The sequence below is a fragment of the Oncorhynchus clarkii genome, chromosome 29 (assembly GCF_045791955.1).
Source record: "Oncorhynchus clarkii lewisi isolate Uvic-CL-2024 chromosome 29, UVic_Ocla_1.0, whole genome shotgun sequence".
Classification (NCBI taxonomy): domain Eukaryota; kingdom Metazoa; phylum Chordata; class Actinopteri; order Salmoniformes; family Salmonidae; genus Oncorhynchus; species Oncorhynchus clarkii.
Genome location: NC_092175.1, coordinates 39,072,299 through 39,088,390, shown reverse-complemented (window position 1 = coordinate 39,088,390; position 16,092 = coordinate 39,072,299). Strand labels below are relative to the sequence as shown.

Sequence of the window (16,092 nt, the reverse complement as noted above, 5' to 3'; positions counted from 1 at the left end):
TGCTTCAAGAGGGCCACCATTGTTCCTGTTCCCAAGAAAGCTAAGGTAACTGAGCTAAATGACTACCGCCCCGTAGCACTCACATCCGTCATCATGAAGTGCTTTGAGAGACTAGTCAAGGACCATATCACCTCCACCCTACCTGACACCCTAGACCCACTCCAATTTGCTTACCGCCCAAATAGGTCCACAGACGATGCAATCTCAACCACACTGCACACTGCCCTAACCCATCTGGACAAGAGGAATACCTATGTGAGAATGCTGTTCATCGACTACAGCTCGGCATTCAACACCATAGTACCCTCCAAGCTCGTCATCAAGCTCGAGACCCTGGGTCTCGACCCCGCCCTGTGCAACTGGGTACTGGACTTCCTGACGGGCCGCCCCCAGGTGGTGAGGGTAGGCAACAACATCTCCTCCCCGCTGATCCTCAACACTGGGGCCCCACAAGGTTGCGTTCTGAGCCCTCTCCTGTACTCCCTGTTCACCCACGACTGCGTGGCCACGCACGCCTCCAACTCAATCATCAAGTTTGCGGACGACACAACAGTGGTAGGCTTGATTACCAACAACGATGAGACGGCCTACAGGGAGGAGGTGAGGGCCCTCGGAGTGTGGTGTCAGGAAAACAACCTCACACTCAACGTCAACAAAACTAAGGAGATGATTGTGGACTTCAGGAAACAGCAGAGGGAACACCCCCCTATCCACATCGATGGAACAGTAGTGGAGAGGGTAGCAAGTTTTAAGTTCCTCGGCATACACATCACAGACAAACTGAATTGGTCCACTCACACAGACAGCATCGTGAAGAAGGCGCAGCAGCGCCTCTTCAACCTCAGGAGGCTGAAGAAATTCGGCTTGTCACCAAAAGCACTCACAAACTTCTACAGATGCACAATCGAGAGCATCCTGGCGGGCTGTATCACCGCCTGGTATGGCAACTGCACCGCCCTCAACCGTAAGGCTCTCCAGAGGGTAGTGAGGTCTGCACAACGCATCACCGGGGGCAAACTACCTGCCCTCCAGGACACCTACACCACCCGATGTCACAGGAAGGCCATAAAGATCATCAAGGACATCAACCACCCGAGCCACTGCCTGTTCACCCCGCTATCATCCAGAAGGCGAGGTCAGTACAGGTGCATCAAAGCTGGGACCGAGAGACTGAAAAACAGCTTCTATCTCAAGGCCATCAGACTGTTAAACAGCCACCACTAACACTGAGTGGCTGCTGCCAACACACTGACACTGACTCAACTCCAGCCACTTTAATAATGGGAATTGATGGGAAATGATGTAAATATATCACTAGCCACTTTAAACAATGCTACCTTATATAAATGTTACTTACCCTACATTATTCATCTCATACGCATACGTATATACTGTACTCTATATCATCGACGGTATCCTTATGTAATACATGTATCACTAGCCACTTTATACTATACTATGCCACTTTGTTTACATACTCATCTCATTTGTACATACTGTACCCGATACCATCTACTGTATCTTGCCTATGCTGCTCTGTACCATCACTCATTCATATATCCTTATGTACATATTCTTTATCCCCTTACACTGTGTACAAGACAGTAGTTTGGAATTGTTAGTTAGATTACTTGTTATTACTGCATTGTCGGAACTAGAAGCACAAGCATTTCGCTACACTCGCATTAACATCTGCTAACCATGTGTATGTGACAAATAAAATTTGATTTGATTTGATTTGATTTGAAAAGTCAAAAATCCTTTGTGTGTCGAGAGACTCATGCCAAAACTTCAAACATCAAAAGATTGTACATTGGAACATCAGTTTTCAAATCCAAACATCTGGAATGGTTGGTGGGGCTGCAAACAATAAATCCTGTGAAAAGTGTATTGTTTTGTGATATCATTAAGGACGGTATAACTAAATAACTGTAACTCTACCAATGTATACGGCCCAGTTATCAGATTTACATCTAAATGTTGTAAAACTTATATTATTAAATATACAACTATTTGTGAGAAGATGAAATGCTATTTTAGCCTTCTGAATGAGAATTGTTTTTCATATAAACTTTTGCCAAGCCAGTAACCACGCCCACATGAGCAAAGAGATTGTGGCAACGTGATGGACCCGCCCTCCAAGGCGAGTGCATAAATGGACTGCTAAAGAGATTTACAGCAGACCAGAAAACATGGAGCTCTGGCTACACATTGAAATGATATACAACTACAAGACCAGTATACGGTAAGACTCAAACTCTTCAGTGAAGAAGATAAAGGCTACATCGGAACATTCAGTCTGCAGCTGTTTAAGTATTTTAGTCAATTAAACTCGAACAGTAACCACCGCGTGTGTACCTCTGATGTATCCAGTCTAACGAACACTCAGAGACAAAGAGGCCTACTACAACTGAGGACATTGTGACCTCTGGTGTAAAACCCGAGACTTACATCGAACTACTCACCATAGATGGACGAGTGGTTTCAACAGAGAGATGACGAATGCATACAAGCGTAAATATGTGTTGCATTTATTTTTCGAATGAGCGGTCGTTCATGTGCAAAGTATTTATTTTTCATGAGTATAGCTTCCACATGTATGTACCAGCCACTCTCTTTGTCTCTCCCGCTCTCTTTATCTTACTCTTCCATTGTGTAATAAGCCGTCATATCGGGTTAGTCCACAAGGGACTTTTCATTGCATTATGATAGTAATCAATTCAATGTATTCAATGTATACGTGTGTGTGTGTGTTTGTGGTGTTTCTGAGTGATTATTTAGTTAGTTAGTAAATAAATAATTAGGTAAATTTGTGAAATCGCTGAATCATTATTTAGAATAGAGTTTGTGCAGATATCCAAGGATTTTGCGACGTTCAGAATGAGACTGATATGAGGTAATAATGATTAATGTATGACTGGTATGATAACGATATATTCTGATATATTCTTAAGTTAATTCGGGAAACAGTAACTCATTAAACATTATTTTCCCGTGGTGCCCCAAGTTACTAATGAGTTAATTGTTACATGATTAATTGAATCACGTACAAATTAAAACATAGTTAATTGATTTGATAAAATAGCTGTCATCACATTAATGATAGTCCGGACACCTGTGTATGTCTATAAACATTCCATATAACTCACAGCAGAGGACTTTGATGCAGGCGGCGTGCAAGTTGTTCTCTGCCCTGATCAGAGACCTCATCCCGATGACGAAGAGGTTCCCGAAACATGTGATGAAGGCCATGACCCACACAGAGACCCTGAGCACCACGTTGGCTAACAGGTCCTCGAAGGAAGAGATACCGTCTGTGTTGGGCTTGCACGTTCTCACGTGGGGCGCATAGGAACAGTACTGGAATGTCTTGAAGTAGCTACGAGTGGAACGACAACATATAGTAAAGAATGTGATAAACAGGACATATAGTATATAATGTGATATACAGGACATATAGTATAGAATGTGATATACAGGACATATAGTATAGAACGGGATATACAGGACATATCGTATAGAATGTGATATACAGGACATATAGTATAGAATGTGATAACAGGACATATAGTATAGAATGTGATATACATATAGTATAGAATGTGATATACAGGACATATAGTATAGAATGTGATGAACATATAATATAGAATGTGATATACAGGACATATAGTATAGAATGTGATGAACAGGACATATAGTATAGAATGGGATATACAGGACATATAGTATAGAATGTGATATACAGGACATATAGTATAGAATGGGATAAACAGGACATATAGTATAGAATGTGATGAACAGGACATATAGTATAGAATGTGATGAACATATAGTATAGAATGTGATGAACAGGATATATAATATAGAATGTGATATACAGGACATATAGTATAGAATGTTATATACAGGACATATAGTATAGAATGTGATATACAGGACATATAGTATAGAATGTTATATACACGACATATAGTATAGAATGGGATAAACAGGACATATAGTATAGAATGTGATGAACAGGACATATAGTATAGAATGTGATGAACATATAGTATAGAATGTGATTTACAGGACATATAGTATAGAATGTGATAAACAGGACATATCATATAGAATGTGATGAACAGGACATATAGTATAGAATGTGATATACAGGACATATAGTATAGAATGTGATATATAGGACATTTAGTATAGAATGTGATACAGTATGTACATACATGTGTGAGAGGTTTCCCATGGGTACAAACATCTTCGTCTGGATGTCTGGAATCTCAATACCCTCCAGACCTCTAAAGACAAGACATCACATAGTTTATTAACTTGGTTAGATGTATTTACCATAGATAGTCAACATGTATCTTCCTATAGTGTACGATACTGGTAGGTACTCGTCGGTACTGGTAGGTACTGGTAAGTACTGGTAGATACTGGTAAGTACTGGTAGATACTGGTAAGTTCTGATAGATACTGGTAAGTACTGGTAGGTACTGTTAGGTACTGGTAAGTACTAGTAGATACTGGTAAGTACTGATAGATACTTGTAAGTACTGTTAGGTACTGGTAGATACTTGTCGGTACAGATAGGTACTGGTAGGTACTGTTCGATACTGGTAGGTACTGGTAGGTACTGGTAGGTAGTGGTAAGTACAGGTAGGTACTGGTAGGTAGTGGTATGTACTGATAGATACTGGTAGGTACTGGAAGGTACTGGAAGGTAGTGGTAAGTACAGGTAGATACTGGTAGGTACTGGTAGGTAGTGGCATGTACTGATAGATACTGGTAGGTACTGGTAGATACTGGTAGGTAGTGGTAAGTACTGGTAGATACTGGTAGGTAGTGGTAAGTACTGGTAGATACTGGTAGGTAGTGGTAAGTACTGGTAGATACTGGTAGGTAGTGGTAAGTACTGGTATGTACTGATAGATACTGATAGATACTGGTAGGTACTGGTAGATACTGGAAGGTAGTGGTAAGTACAGGTAGATACTGGTAGGTAGTGGTAAGTACTGGTAGGTACTGATAGCATACAGTACTGATAGGTAGGTAGTGGTAGGTATTTCGTAGGTACTGTTAGTGTATGGTACTGGTAGGATGTATGTGTACTACTCACAGGGACTGGAGCTGGGTCAGGTGATCAAAGTGACCCGGGTGGATGTGGAACAGAGGATTATGGGATATGTTCCTGTGACAATAAGTAAATAAGTGATCTGTCTGACAGGCGGATGGACAGGCAGGCAGGTATTCTGAGACTAACATCTTTTAACAGTCAGTAGAACATCATTTGTCATCTTTTATTAAGCCCTGTTGGTCAGATGTAAAGCCATGTTTCCAGGGTTAGAGGAGAAGCAGACATAAACAGTCCTGTGTTGTGAGACTCACAGAATGAGGAGAGACTTTAAAAGCTCTTAAAGCTGTTAAACTGAGGTAACTAACAGCTGTTAAATTGACGTAATTAACAGTATATATTTGTAATATCTTCAATCATTTTTATCATATGTTATGCCGTAATCGGGTTCCATTTGGGAACTGTGTTGTGTGACTCACAGTTTGACGAGAGACTTTAGGCTCTTAAAGGTGTTGTTGGGGAGCTCAGTAATCCGGTTGTCCGACAGGTCTCTGAAAACAGAGGGAGAGAAAAAGAGAGGGAGGTGGGGGAGCGAGAGCAGGGGGGGCGAGAGAGGGAGGGGGAGCGAGAGCAGAAGGGGAGAGAGGGGGGGTAAGGAGAGAGGGAGAGAGAGGGGAGAGCAGGAGGGCAGAGAGGGTGGAAGGAGAGGGGGAAGGAGAGAGGGAGAGAGAGGGGGAGCGAGAGAGGGGGGGTAAGGAGAGAGGGAGAGAGAGGGGAGAACAGGAGGGCAGAGAGAGGGGGAAGGAGAGGGGAAAAGAGAGAGGGAGAGAGGAGGGGAGCGAGAGCAGGAGGGGAGAGAGAGGGGGGAGGAGAGAGGGAGAGAGGGGGGAGCGAGAGCAGGAGGGCAGAGAGGGTGGAAGGAGAGGGAGAAGGAGAGAGGGAGAGAGGAGGGGAGCGAGAGCAGGAGGGGAGAGAGAGGGGGGAGGAGAGAGGGAGAGAGGGGGGAGCGAGAGCAGGAGGGGAGAGAAGGGGGAAGGAGAGAGGGAGAGAGAGGGGAGAGCAAGAGCAGGAGGGCAGAGAGGGGGGAAGGAGAGTGGGAAGGAGAGAGGGAGAGAGAGGGGGGGAACGAGAGCAGGAGGGGCGAGAGAGGTGGAAGGAGAGAGGGAGCGAGAGCAGGAGGGGGGAGAGAGGGGAAGGAGAGAGGGAGAGAAAGAGAATGTCAGGAAGACAAGTAGACAGAATGACAGATAGACAGAATGACAGATAGACAAGTAGACATAATGATAGGTAGACAGGCACACAGAATGACAGGTACACAGAATGACAGGTAGACGGGTAGAAAGAATGACAGGTAGACAGAATGACAGGTAGAAAGAATGACAGGTAGACAGGTAGAAAGAATGACAGGTTGACAGGTAGACAGAATGACAGGTAGACAGGTAGAAAGAATGACCGGTAGACAGAATGACAGGTACACAGAATGACAGGTACACAGAATGACAGGTAGAAAGAATGACAGGTAGACAGGTGACAGAAGGGAAGGAGAGAGGGAGAGAGGGGGGAATGAGAGCAGGAGGGGAAAGAGAGGGGGAAGGAGAGAGGGAGAGAAAGAGAATGTCAGGAAGACAAGTAGACAGAATGACAGATAGGCAGAATGACAGATAGACAGGTAGAAAGAATGACAGGTAGACAGAATGACAGGTAGAAAGAATGACAGGTAGACAGGTAGACAGAATGACAGGTAGACAGAATGACAGGTAGAAAGAATGACAGGTAGAAAGAATGACAGGTAGACAGAATAACAGATAGACAGAATGACAGGTAGACAGAACGACAGGTAACAGAATGACAGGTTCCACAGAATGACAGGTAGACAGAATGACAGGTGACAGGTAGAAAGAATGACAGGTAGACAGAATGACAGGTAGACAGGTAGAAAGAATGCCAGGTAGACAGGTAGAAAGAATAACAGGTCCACAGAATGACAGGTAGAAAGAATGACAGGTAGAAAGAATGACAGGTAGACAGGTAGAAAGAATGACAGGTAGAAAGAATGACAGGTAGAAAGAATGACAGGTACACAGAATGACAGGTAGACAGGTAGAACGAATGACAGGTGACAGGTAGAAAGAATGACAGGTAGAAATGTAGACAGAATGACAGGTAGACAGAATGACAGATACACAGAATGACAGGTACACAGAATGACAGGTGACAGGTAGAAAGAATGACAGGTAGACAGAATGACAGGTAGACAGGTAGAAAGAATGACAGGTAGACAGAATGACAGGTAGACAGGTAGAAAGAATGACTGGTAGACAGAATGACAGGTAGACAGGTAGAAAGAATGACTGGTAGACAGAATGACAGGTAGACAGGTAGAAAGAATGACTGGTAGACAGAATGACAGGTAGACAGAATGACAGGTGACAGGTAGACAGAATGCCAGAATAACAGGTGACAGGTAGACAGAATGACAGGTAGACAGAATGACAGGTGACAGGTAGACAGAATGACAGGTAGACAGAACGGCTGAATGACGGAGTAGTTACTCACAGTTCTTCCAGCACCACCCTCAACTGAAATTTGTTCTACTTCTCATTGTTCAGTTAGAGTTCTGCTAATAATTTTCATTGTTCAGTTAGGGTTCTACTAATAGTTGTCATTATTCAGTTAGGGTTATGGTAATAGTTGTCATTGTTCAGTTAGGGTTCTACTAATAGTTGTCATTGTTCAGTTAGGGTTCTACTAATAGTTGTCATTGTTCAGTTAGGGTTATGGTAATAGTTGTCATTGTTCAGTTAGGGTTCTACTAATAGTTGTCATTGTTCAGTTAGGGTTCTACTAATAGTTGTCATTGTTCAGTTAGGGTTCTACTAATAGTTGTCATTGTTCAGTTAGGGTTCTACTAATAGTTGTCATTGTTCAGTTAGGGTTCTACTAATAGTTGTCATTGTTCAGTTAGGGTTCTACTAATAGTTGTCATTGTTCAGTTAGGGTTCTGGTAATAGTTGTCATTGTTCAGTTAGGGTTCTGCTAATAGTTGTCATTGTTCAGTTAGGGTTCTGCTAATAGTTGTCATTGTTCAGTTAGGGTTCTAGTAATAGTTGTCATTGTTCAGTTAGGGTTCTAGTAATAGTTGTCATTGTTCACTTAGGGTTCCACTCACAGCTCTTCTAGAACCACTAAAGACTGAAAAGTGTTTTCAGGAAGAGTTGTGATCTTGTTGTCCATTAGGAGCCTGTCAGGGATAGAGAGAATTACTACAGTTTAATGGTTTCAAACAGACACACACAGTCTTGTTCAACCCCAGTGGTTGTTGTCCATTAGGAGCCTGTCAGGGATAGAGAGAATTACTACAGTTTAATGGTTTCAAACATTTATTTATCACACAGACACACAGTCTTGTTCAACCCCAGTGGTTGTTGTCCATTAGGAGCCTGTCAGGGATAGAGAGAATTACTACAGTTTAATGGTTTCAAACATTTATTTATCACACAGACACAGTCTTGTTCAACCCCCCCAGTGGTTGTGTGAGTTACTAGACTGACAGGGTGGTTGTGTGAGTTACTAGGCAGACAGAATGGTTGTGTGAGTTACGTTGCTGACAGAATGGTTGTGTGAGTTACTAGGCTGACAGAGTGGTTGTGTGAGTTACTAGGCTGACAGAATGGTTGTGTGAGTTACTAGGCTGACAGAATGGTTGTGTGAGTTACTAGGCTGACAGAGTGGTTGTGTGAGTTACTAGACTGACAGAGTGGTTGTGTGAGTTACTAGGCAGACAGAGAGGTTGTGTGAGTTACTAGGCAGACAGAGTGGTTGTGTGAGTTAATAGACTGACAGAGAGGTTGTGTGAGTTTGTTTGGCTGCCAGAGAGGTTGTGTAAGTTACGTTGCTGACAGAATGGTTGTGTGAGTTACTAGGCTGACAGAGTGATTGTGTGAGTTACTAGACTGACAGAGAGGTTGTGTGAGTTACTAGGCAGACAGAGTGGTTGTGTGAGTTACGTTGCTGACAGAATGGTTGTGTGAGTTACTAGGCTGACAGAGTGGTTGTGTGAGTTACTAGGCAGACAGAGTGGTTGTGTGAGTTACTAGGCTGACAGAATGGTTGTGTGAGTTACTAGGCAGACAGAATGGTTGTGTGAGTTACTAGGCAGACAGAGAGGTTGTGTGAGTTACGTTGCTGACAGAATGGTTGTGTGAGTTACTAGGCAGACAGAGAGGTTGTGTGAGTTACGTTGCTGACAGAATGGTTGTGTGAGTTACTAGGCAGACAGAGAGGTTGTGTGAGTTACTAGGCTGACAGAATGGTTGTGTGAGTTACTAGGCAGACAGAGAGGTTGTGTGAGTTACTAGGCAGACAGAGAGGTTGTGTGAGTTACTAGGCTGACAGAATGGTTGTGTGAGTTACTAGGCAGACAGAGAGGTTGTGTGAGTTACTAGGCTGACAGAATGGTTGTGTGAGTTACTAGGCAGACAGAGAGGTTGTGTGAGTTACTAGGCAGACAGAGAGGTTGTGTGAGTTACTAGGCAGACAGAATGGTTGTGTGAGTTACGTTGCTGACAGAATGGTTGTGTGAGTTACTAGGCAGACAGAGAGGTTGTGTGAGTTACGTTGCTGACAGAATGGTTGTGTGAGTTACTAGGCAGACAGAGAGGTTGTGTGAGTTACTAGGCTGACAGAATGGTTGTGTGAGTTACTAGGCAGACAGAATGGTTGTGTGAGTTACTAGGCAGACAGAGAGGTTGTGTGAGTTACTAGGCAGACAGAGAGGTTGTGTGAGTTACTAGGCAGACAGAGAGGTTGTGTGAGTTACTAGGCAGACAGAATGGTTGTGTGAGTTACGTTGCTGACAGAATGGTGGTGTGAGTTACTAGGCAGACAGAGAGGTTGTGTGAGTTACTAGGCTGACAGAATGGTTGTGTGAGTTACTAGGCAGACAGAGAGGTTGTGTGAGTTACTAGGCAGACAGAGAGGTTGTGTGAGTTACTAGGCTGACAGAATGGTTGTGTGAGTTACTAGGCAGACAGAGAGGTTGTGTGAGTTACTAGCCAGACAGAGAGGTTGTGTGAGTTACTAGGCTGACAGAATGGTTGTGTGAGTTACTAGGCAGACAGAGAGGTTGTGTGAGTTACTAGGCAGACAGAGAGGTTGTGTGAGTTACTAGGCAGACAGAGAGGTTGTGTGAGTTACTAGACAGACAGAATGGTTGTGTGAGTTACGTTGCTGACAGAATGGTTGTGTGAGTTACTAGGCAGACAGAGAGGTTGTGTGAGTTACGTTGCTGACAGAATGGTTGTGTGAGTTACTAGGCAGACAGAGAGGTTGTGTGAGTTACTAGGCTGACAGAATGGTTGTGTGAGTTACTAGGCAGACAGAATGGTTGTGTGAGTTAAGTTGCTGACATAATGGTTGTGTGAGTTACTAGGCAGACAGAGAGGTTGTGTGAGTTACTAGGCAGACAGAGAGGTTGTGTGAGTTACGTTGCTGACAGAATGGTTGTGTGAGTTATGAACAATACCTGTGAAAGATTTTAAAAAACACACAACGTGTGCACGCTCGTGCACAAACACAAAACACTTCAGAGTGTGTAGAGTGTGTAGAGTGTGTAGAGTGTGTAGAGTGTGTAGGTGTAACGGCTGTTGGAAGAAGAGGACCAAGGTGCAGCGTGGTATGTGTCCATATTTATTTAATGAACACTGAAATCACAAAAATAACAACGTGAATGACCGAAACAGTTCTGGTTGGTGCAGAGACACACAACAGAAAACAACTACCCACAACCCATAGTGGGAAAACAGGCTGCCTAAGTATGGTTCTCAATCAGAGACAACGATAACCAGCTGCCTCTGATTGGGAACCATACCAGGCCTAAACATAGAAACACAACACCTAGACATACAACATAGGATACCTAGCCACATCACACCGTGACCAAACTAAAAATAGAAACATACAAAGCAATCTAGGGTCAGGGCGTGACAGGAGGAGTCACATTAGATACATTCTGATATCCAAACAGACAACAAGACGTGTTTGTTCCCACACACTAACACACAGTCACACCTCCCCCATGTACCTTACCCGACACATACACACTAACACACAGTCACAATCTCCCCCATATACCTTACCTGACACATACACACTAACACATAGTCACACCTCCCCCATGTACCTTACCCGACACATACACACTAACACACAGTCACACCTCCCCCATGTACCTAACCCGACACATACACACTAACACAGTCACACCTCCCCCATGTACCTTACCTGACACATACACACTAACACACAGTCACACCTCACTCATGTACCTTACCTGACACATACACACTAACACAGAGTCACACCTCCCCCATGTACCTTACCTGACACATACACACTAACACAGATTCACAGCTCCCCCATGTACCTTACCTGACACATAAACACTAACACAGAGTCACACCTCCCCATGTACCTTACCTGACACATACACACTAACACACAGTCACACCTCCCCATGTACCTTACCTGACACATACACACTAACACACAGTCACACCTCCCCATGTACCTTACCTGACACATACACACTAACACACAGTCACACCTCCCCATGTACCTTACCTGACACATACACACTAACACAGAGTCACACCTCCCCATATACATAAAACAGCAGTTATGATTCTGATTCAGCGTCAGCAATAAGACACCAACAGTTTATTTTATGAGAAATACATTAAAAACACAACACTATTTGTAATAGACATCAATACAGGAGAGAAATATTCTAGCCAGGTCGCTCCAGATGAGACATGGCTTCTGTATGTGTGCCATTCAGAAGGAGAATGAGCAAGACAAAAGATTGTAAGGGCATTTCAACGGTGTAACGAAGACCCTGAGAGTGGAGAAGCAGGTGGTACGTTTTAATAAAACCAAGAGACATGGAACGAGACAACATAGTAGTGTAGTCTTAACACAGAAACCTGAGTCAATAACACCTGGGACAAGAAACAAAAGGAGTGACAGATATAGGGGAGGTAATCAGGAAGGTGATGGAGTCCAGGTGCGTGTAACGATGGAGACAGGTGTGCGTCATAATGAGTAAACTGGCGACGTCGAGCGCCGGAGCGGGAGTAGGCGTGTCAAACTGGGTATGGTAGTCGGTACCAGGCGCACCGGTTTGTGTCAAGAACTGTAACACTGCTGGGGTTTTTCACACTCAAGAGTTTTCCGTGTGTATCAAGAATGATCCACCACTCAAAGGACATCCAGCCAACTTGATGCAAGGAGTGGGAAGCATTGGAGTCAACATGGACCAGTATCCCTGTGGAACGCTTTAGACACCTTGTAGAGTCCATGCCGTGAGATCTTGTTGAATATTCACCACTGATGTTGGTGCTGAGTCAGTCACAAATACAGCACGCTATGACACACGCACACACACACGCACACACACACACACACACACGCGCACACACACACACACACACACACACACACACACGCGCACGCACACACACACACACACACACACACACGCGCGCGCACACACACACACACGCACACACACACACACACACACACACACAGCTGTCTAATCCTTAGTGTGTGAATCAGCTGTGTATTCCGGTGGAGGAGTAAACAACATATCTAAGTGACAGTCAGTCAGTCTGTCTGCTGTCATTGAGTCAGAGGGATGGAGATGCAGAGCGTGAAGCCTAATATAACTCACCATGTCTGAGAAACAGAGGGGGGAGAGATGGAGAGGGAGAGCGTGAGAGAGGGAGAGAGATTTATATGTTCCTGCTCTTCTTTGGCAGTGGCCTTAGCAAATCCCTACATTTCCATGCCAATAAAGCCTCTTGAATTAAATTGTATGAGACAGGGAGTGAGAGAGAGAGAGAGACAGAGAGAGAGAGCGTGAGAAGTAGAGAGGGATAAAGAGAGCGAAAGAGAGAGAGACAGACAGACAAAGAAAGAGAGAGAGAGAGAGGAGAGCAGGAGTGGGAAGGAGAGAGAGAAAGAAAGAGTGGGAGTGAGAAGGAGAGAGAGAAAGAAAGAGAGAAGGAGGGCTTATAGAAGAAATAGAGAAAGACCACCAAGGTATGTTGCAGAAGTGATTTTACCAGAGGACTCTGGGTAATACAAACAGAGAAGGAGTCCTATCAGACTAACATTGTGTCTGTACAGATCCCCCATTGAGATATACTACTATGAGTTTACCACGCCTGTAGGATACAGAGACGGGGGAAATTAGTGTCCGTCCAAAATGGTACCCTATTACCTCTACAGGTGTGGGCCTTGGTCAAAAGTAGTGCACCGTATACAAAATAGGGTTCCATTTGGAACGGACCCTTCACAAACCAACACTGTGTCAACAGAGACTCCTCGTTCAGATAAGAGTTTTAAAACTCTGTAGGAAACGAGCTTCACATTGAGATTTCCTTTGAGATTCGTGTTTCATTTTGTTGCAAAGTGAAGTAAAGTGATGTTTTGTAGGATATCGGATCTGACAGGGATATCCTAACAAACTCCTAACAAACTCCTAACAAACTCCTAACAAACTAGGATATCCTAACAAACTCCTAACAAACTCCTAACAAACTAGAATATCCTAACAAACTCCTAACAAAATAGAATATCTTAACAAACTCCTAACAAACTAGGATATCCTAACAAACTCCTAACAAATTCCTAACAAGCTCCTAACAAATTAGGATATCCTAACAAACTCATAACAAACTCCTAACAAACTAGGATATCCTAACAAACTCCTAACAAACTCCTAACAAACTCCTAACAAACTAGGATATCCTAACAAACTCCAACAAACTCCTAACAAACTCCTAACAAACTCCTAACAAACTCCTAACAAACTAGGATATCCTAACAAACTCCTAACAAACTAGGATATCCTAACAAACTCTAACAAACTCCTAACAAACTCCTAACAAACTAGGATATCCTAACAAACTCCTAACAAACTAGGATATCCTAACAAACTCCTAACAAACTAGGATATCCTAACAAACTCCTAACAAACTCCTAACGAACTCCTAACAAACTCATAACAAACACCTAAAAAACTAGGATATCCTAACAAACTCCTAATAAACTCCTAACAAACTAGGATATCCTAACAAACTCCTAACAAACTAGGATATCATAACAAACTCCTAACAAACTCCTAACAAACTCCTAACAAACTCCTAACAAAGTAGGATATCCTAACAAACTCCTAACAAACTCCTAACAAGCTCCTAACAAATTAGGATATCCTAACAAACTCATAACAAACTCCTAACAAACTAGGATATCCTAACAAACTCCTAACAAACTCCTAACAAACTCCTAACAAACTAGGATATCCTAACAAACTCCAACAAACTCCTAACAAACTCCTAACAAACTCCTAACAAACTAGGATATCCTAACAAACTCCTAACAAACTAGGATATCCTAACAAACTCCAACAAACTCCTAACAAACTCATAACAAACTCCTAACAAACTAGGATATCCTAACAAACTCCTAACAAACTAGGATATCCTAACAAACTCCTAACAAACTAGGATATCCTAACAAACTCCTAACAAACTCCTAACAAACTCCTAACAAACTAGGATATCATAACAAACTCCTAATAAACTCCTAACAAACTAGGATATCCTAACAAACTCCTAACAAACTCCTAATAAACTAGGATATCCTAACAAACTCCTAACAAACTAGGATATCCTAACAAACTCCTAACAAACTCGGATACCCTAACAAACTCCTAACGAACTCCTAACAAACTCCTAACAAACTAGGATATCCTAACAAACTCCTAACAAACTCCTAACAAACTCCTAACAAACTAGGATATCCTAACAAACTCCAACAAACTCCTAACAAACTCCTAACAAACTCCTAACAAACTAGGATATCCTAACAAACTCCTAACAAACTAGGATATCCTAACAAACTCCAACAAACTCCTAACAAACTCCTAACAAACTCCTAACAAACTAGGATATCCTAACAAACTCCTAACAAACTAGGATATCCTAACAAACTCCTAACAAACTAGGATATCCTAACAAACTCCTAACAAACTCCTAACAAACTCCTAACAAACTAGGATATCATAACAAACTCCTAACAAACTCCTAACAAACTAGGATATCCTAACAAACTCCTAACAAACTCCTAATAAACTAGGATATCCTAACAAACTCCTAACAAACTCGGATACCCTAACAAACTCCTAACAAACTCCTAACAAACTCCTAACAAACTAGGATATCCTAACAAACTCCTAACAAACTTCTAACAAACTCCTAACAAACTAGGATTTCCTAACAAACTCCTAACAAACTCCTGACAAACTCCTAACAAAATAGGATATCCTAACAAACTCCTAACAAAATAGGATATCCTAACAAACTCCTAACAAACTCCTAACAAAATAGGATATCCTAACAAACTCCTAACAAACTAGGATATCCTAACAAACTCCTAACAAAATAGGATATCCTAACAAACTCCTAACAAACTCCTAACAAAATAGGATATCCTAACAAACTCCTAACAAACTCCTAACAAAATAGGATATCCTAACAAACTCCTAACAAAATAGGATATCCTAACAAACTCCTAACAAACTCCTAACAAATTCCTAACAAACTAGGATATCCTAACAAACTCCTAACAAACTCCTAACAAACTCCTAACAAACTAGGATATCCTAACAAACTCCTAACAAACTCCTAACAAACTAGGATATCCTAACAAACTCCTAACAAACTAGGATATCCTAACAAACTCCTAACAAACTAGGATATCCTAACAAACTCCTAACAAACTCCTAACAAACTCCTAACAAACTAGGATATCATAACAAACTCCTAATAAACTCCTAACAAACTAGGATATCCTAACAAACTCCTAACAAACTCCTAATAAACTAGGATATCCTAACAAACTCCTAACAAACTAGGATATCCTAACAAACTCCTAACAAACTCGGATACCCTAA

The 16,092-nt window shown here is 42.5% G+C and overlaps 1 protein-coding gene across 1 annotated transcript in view; it reads right to left on the bottom strand.

Annotated features, from left to right (window-relative positions):
• LOC139388047 (relaxin family peptide receptor 2a) overlaps positions 1–16,092 on the bottom strand; it is a 204,985-nt gene that overhangs the window by 61,143 nt on the left and 127,750 nt on the right. Inside the window, exons 11-15 of the mRNA XM_071134545.1 lie at positions 8,242–8,313; positions 5,552–5,623; positions 5,118–5,189; positions 4,224–4,295; positions 3,150–3,379 (exon numbers count right to left, since the gene is read on the bottom strand). Coding sequence (XP_070990646.1) covers positions 3,150–3,379; positions 4,224–4,295; positions 5,118–5,189; positions 5,552–5,623; positions 8,242–8,313 — 518 coding nt within the window. The remainder of the gene's footprint in view (positions 1–3,149; positions 3,380–4,223; positions 4,296–5,117; positions 5,190–5,551; positions 5,624–8,241; positions 8,314–16,092) is intronic.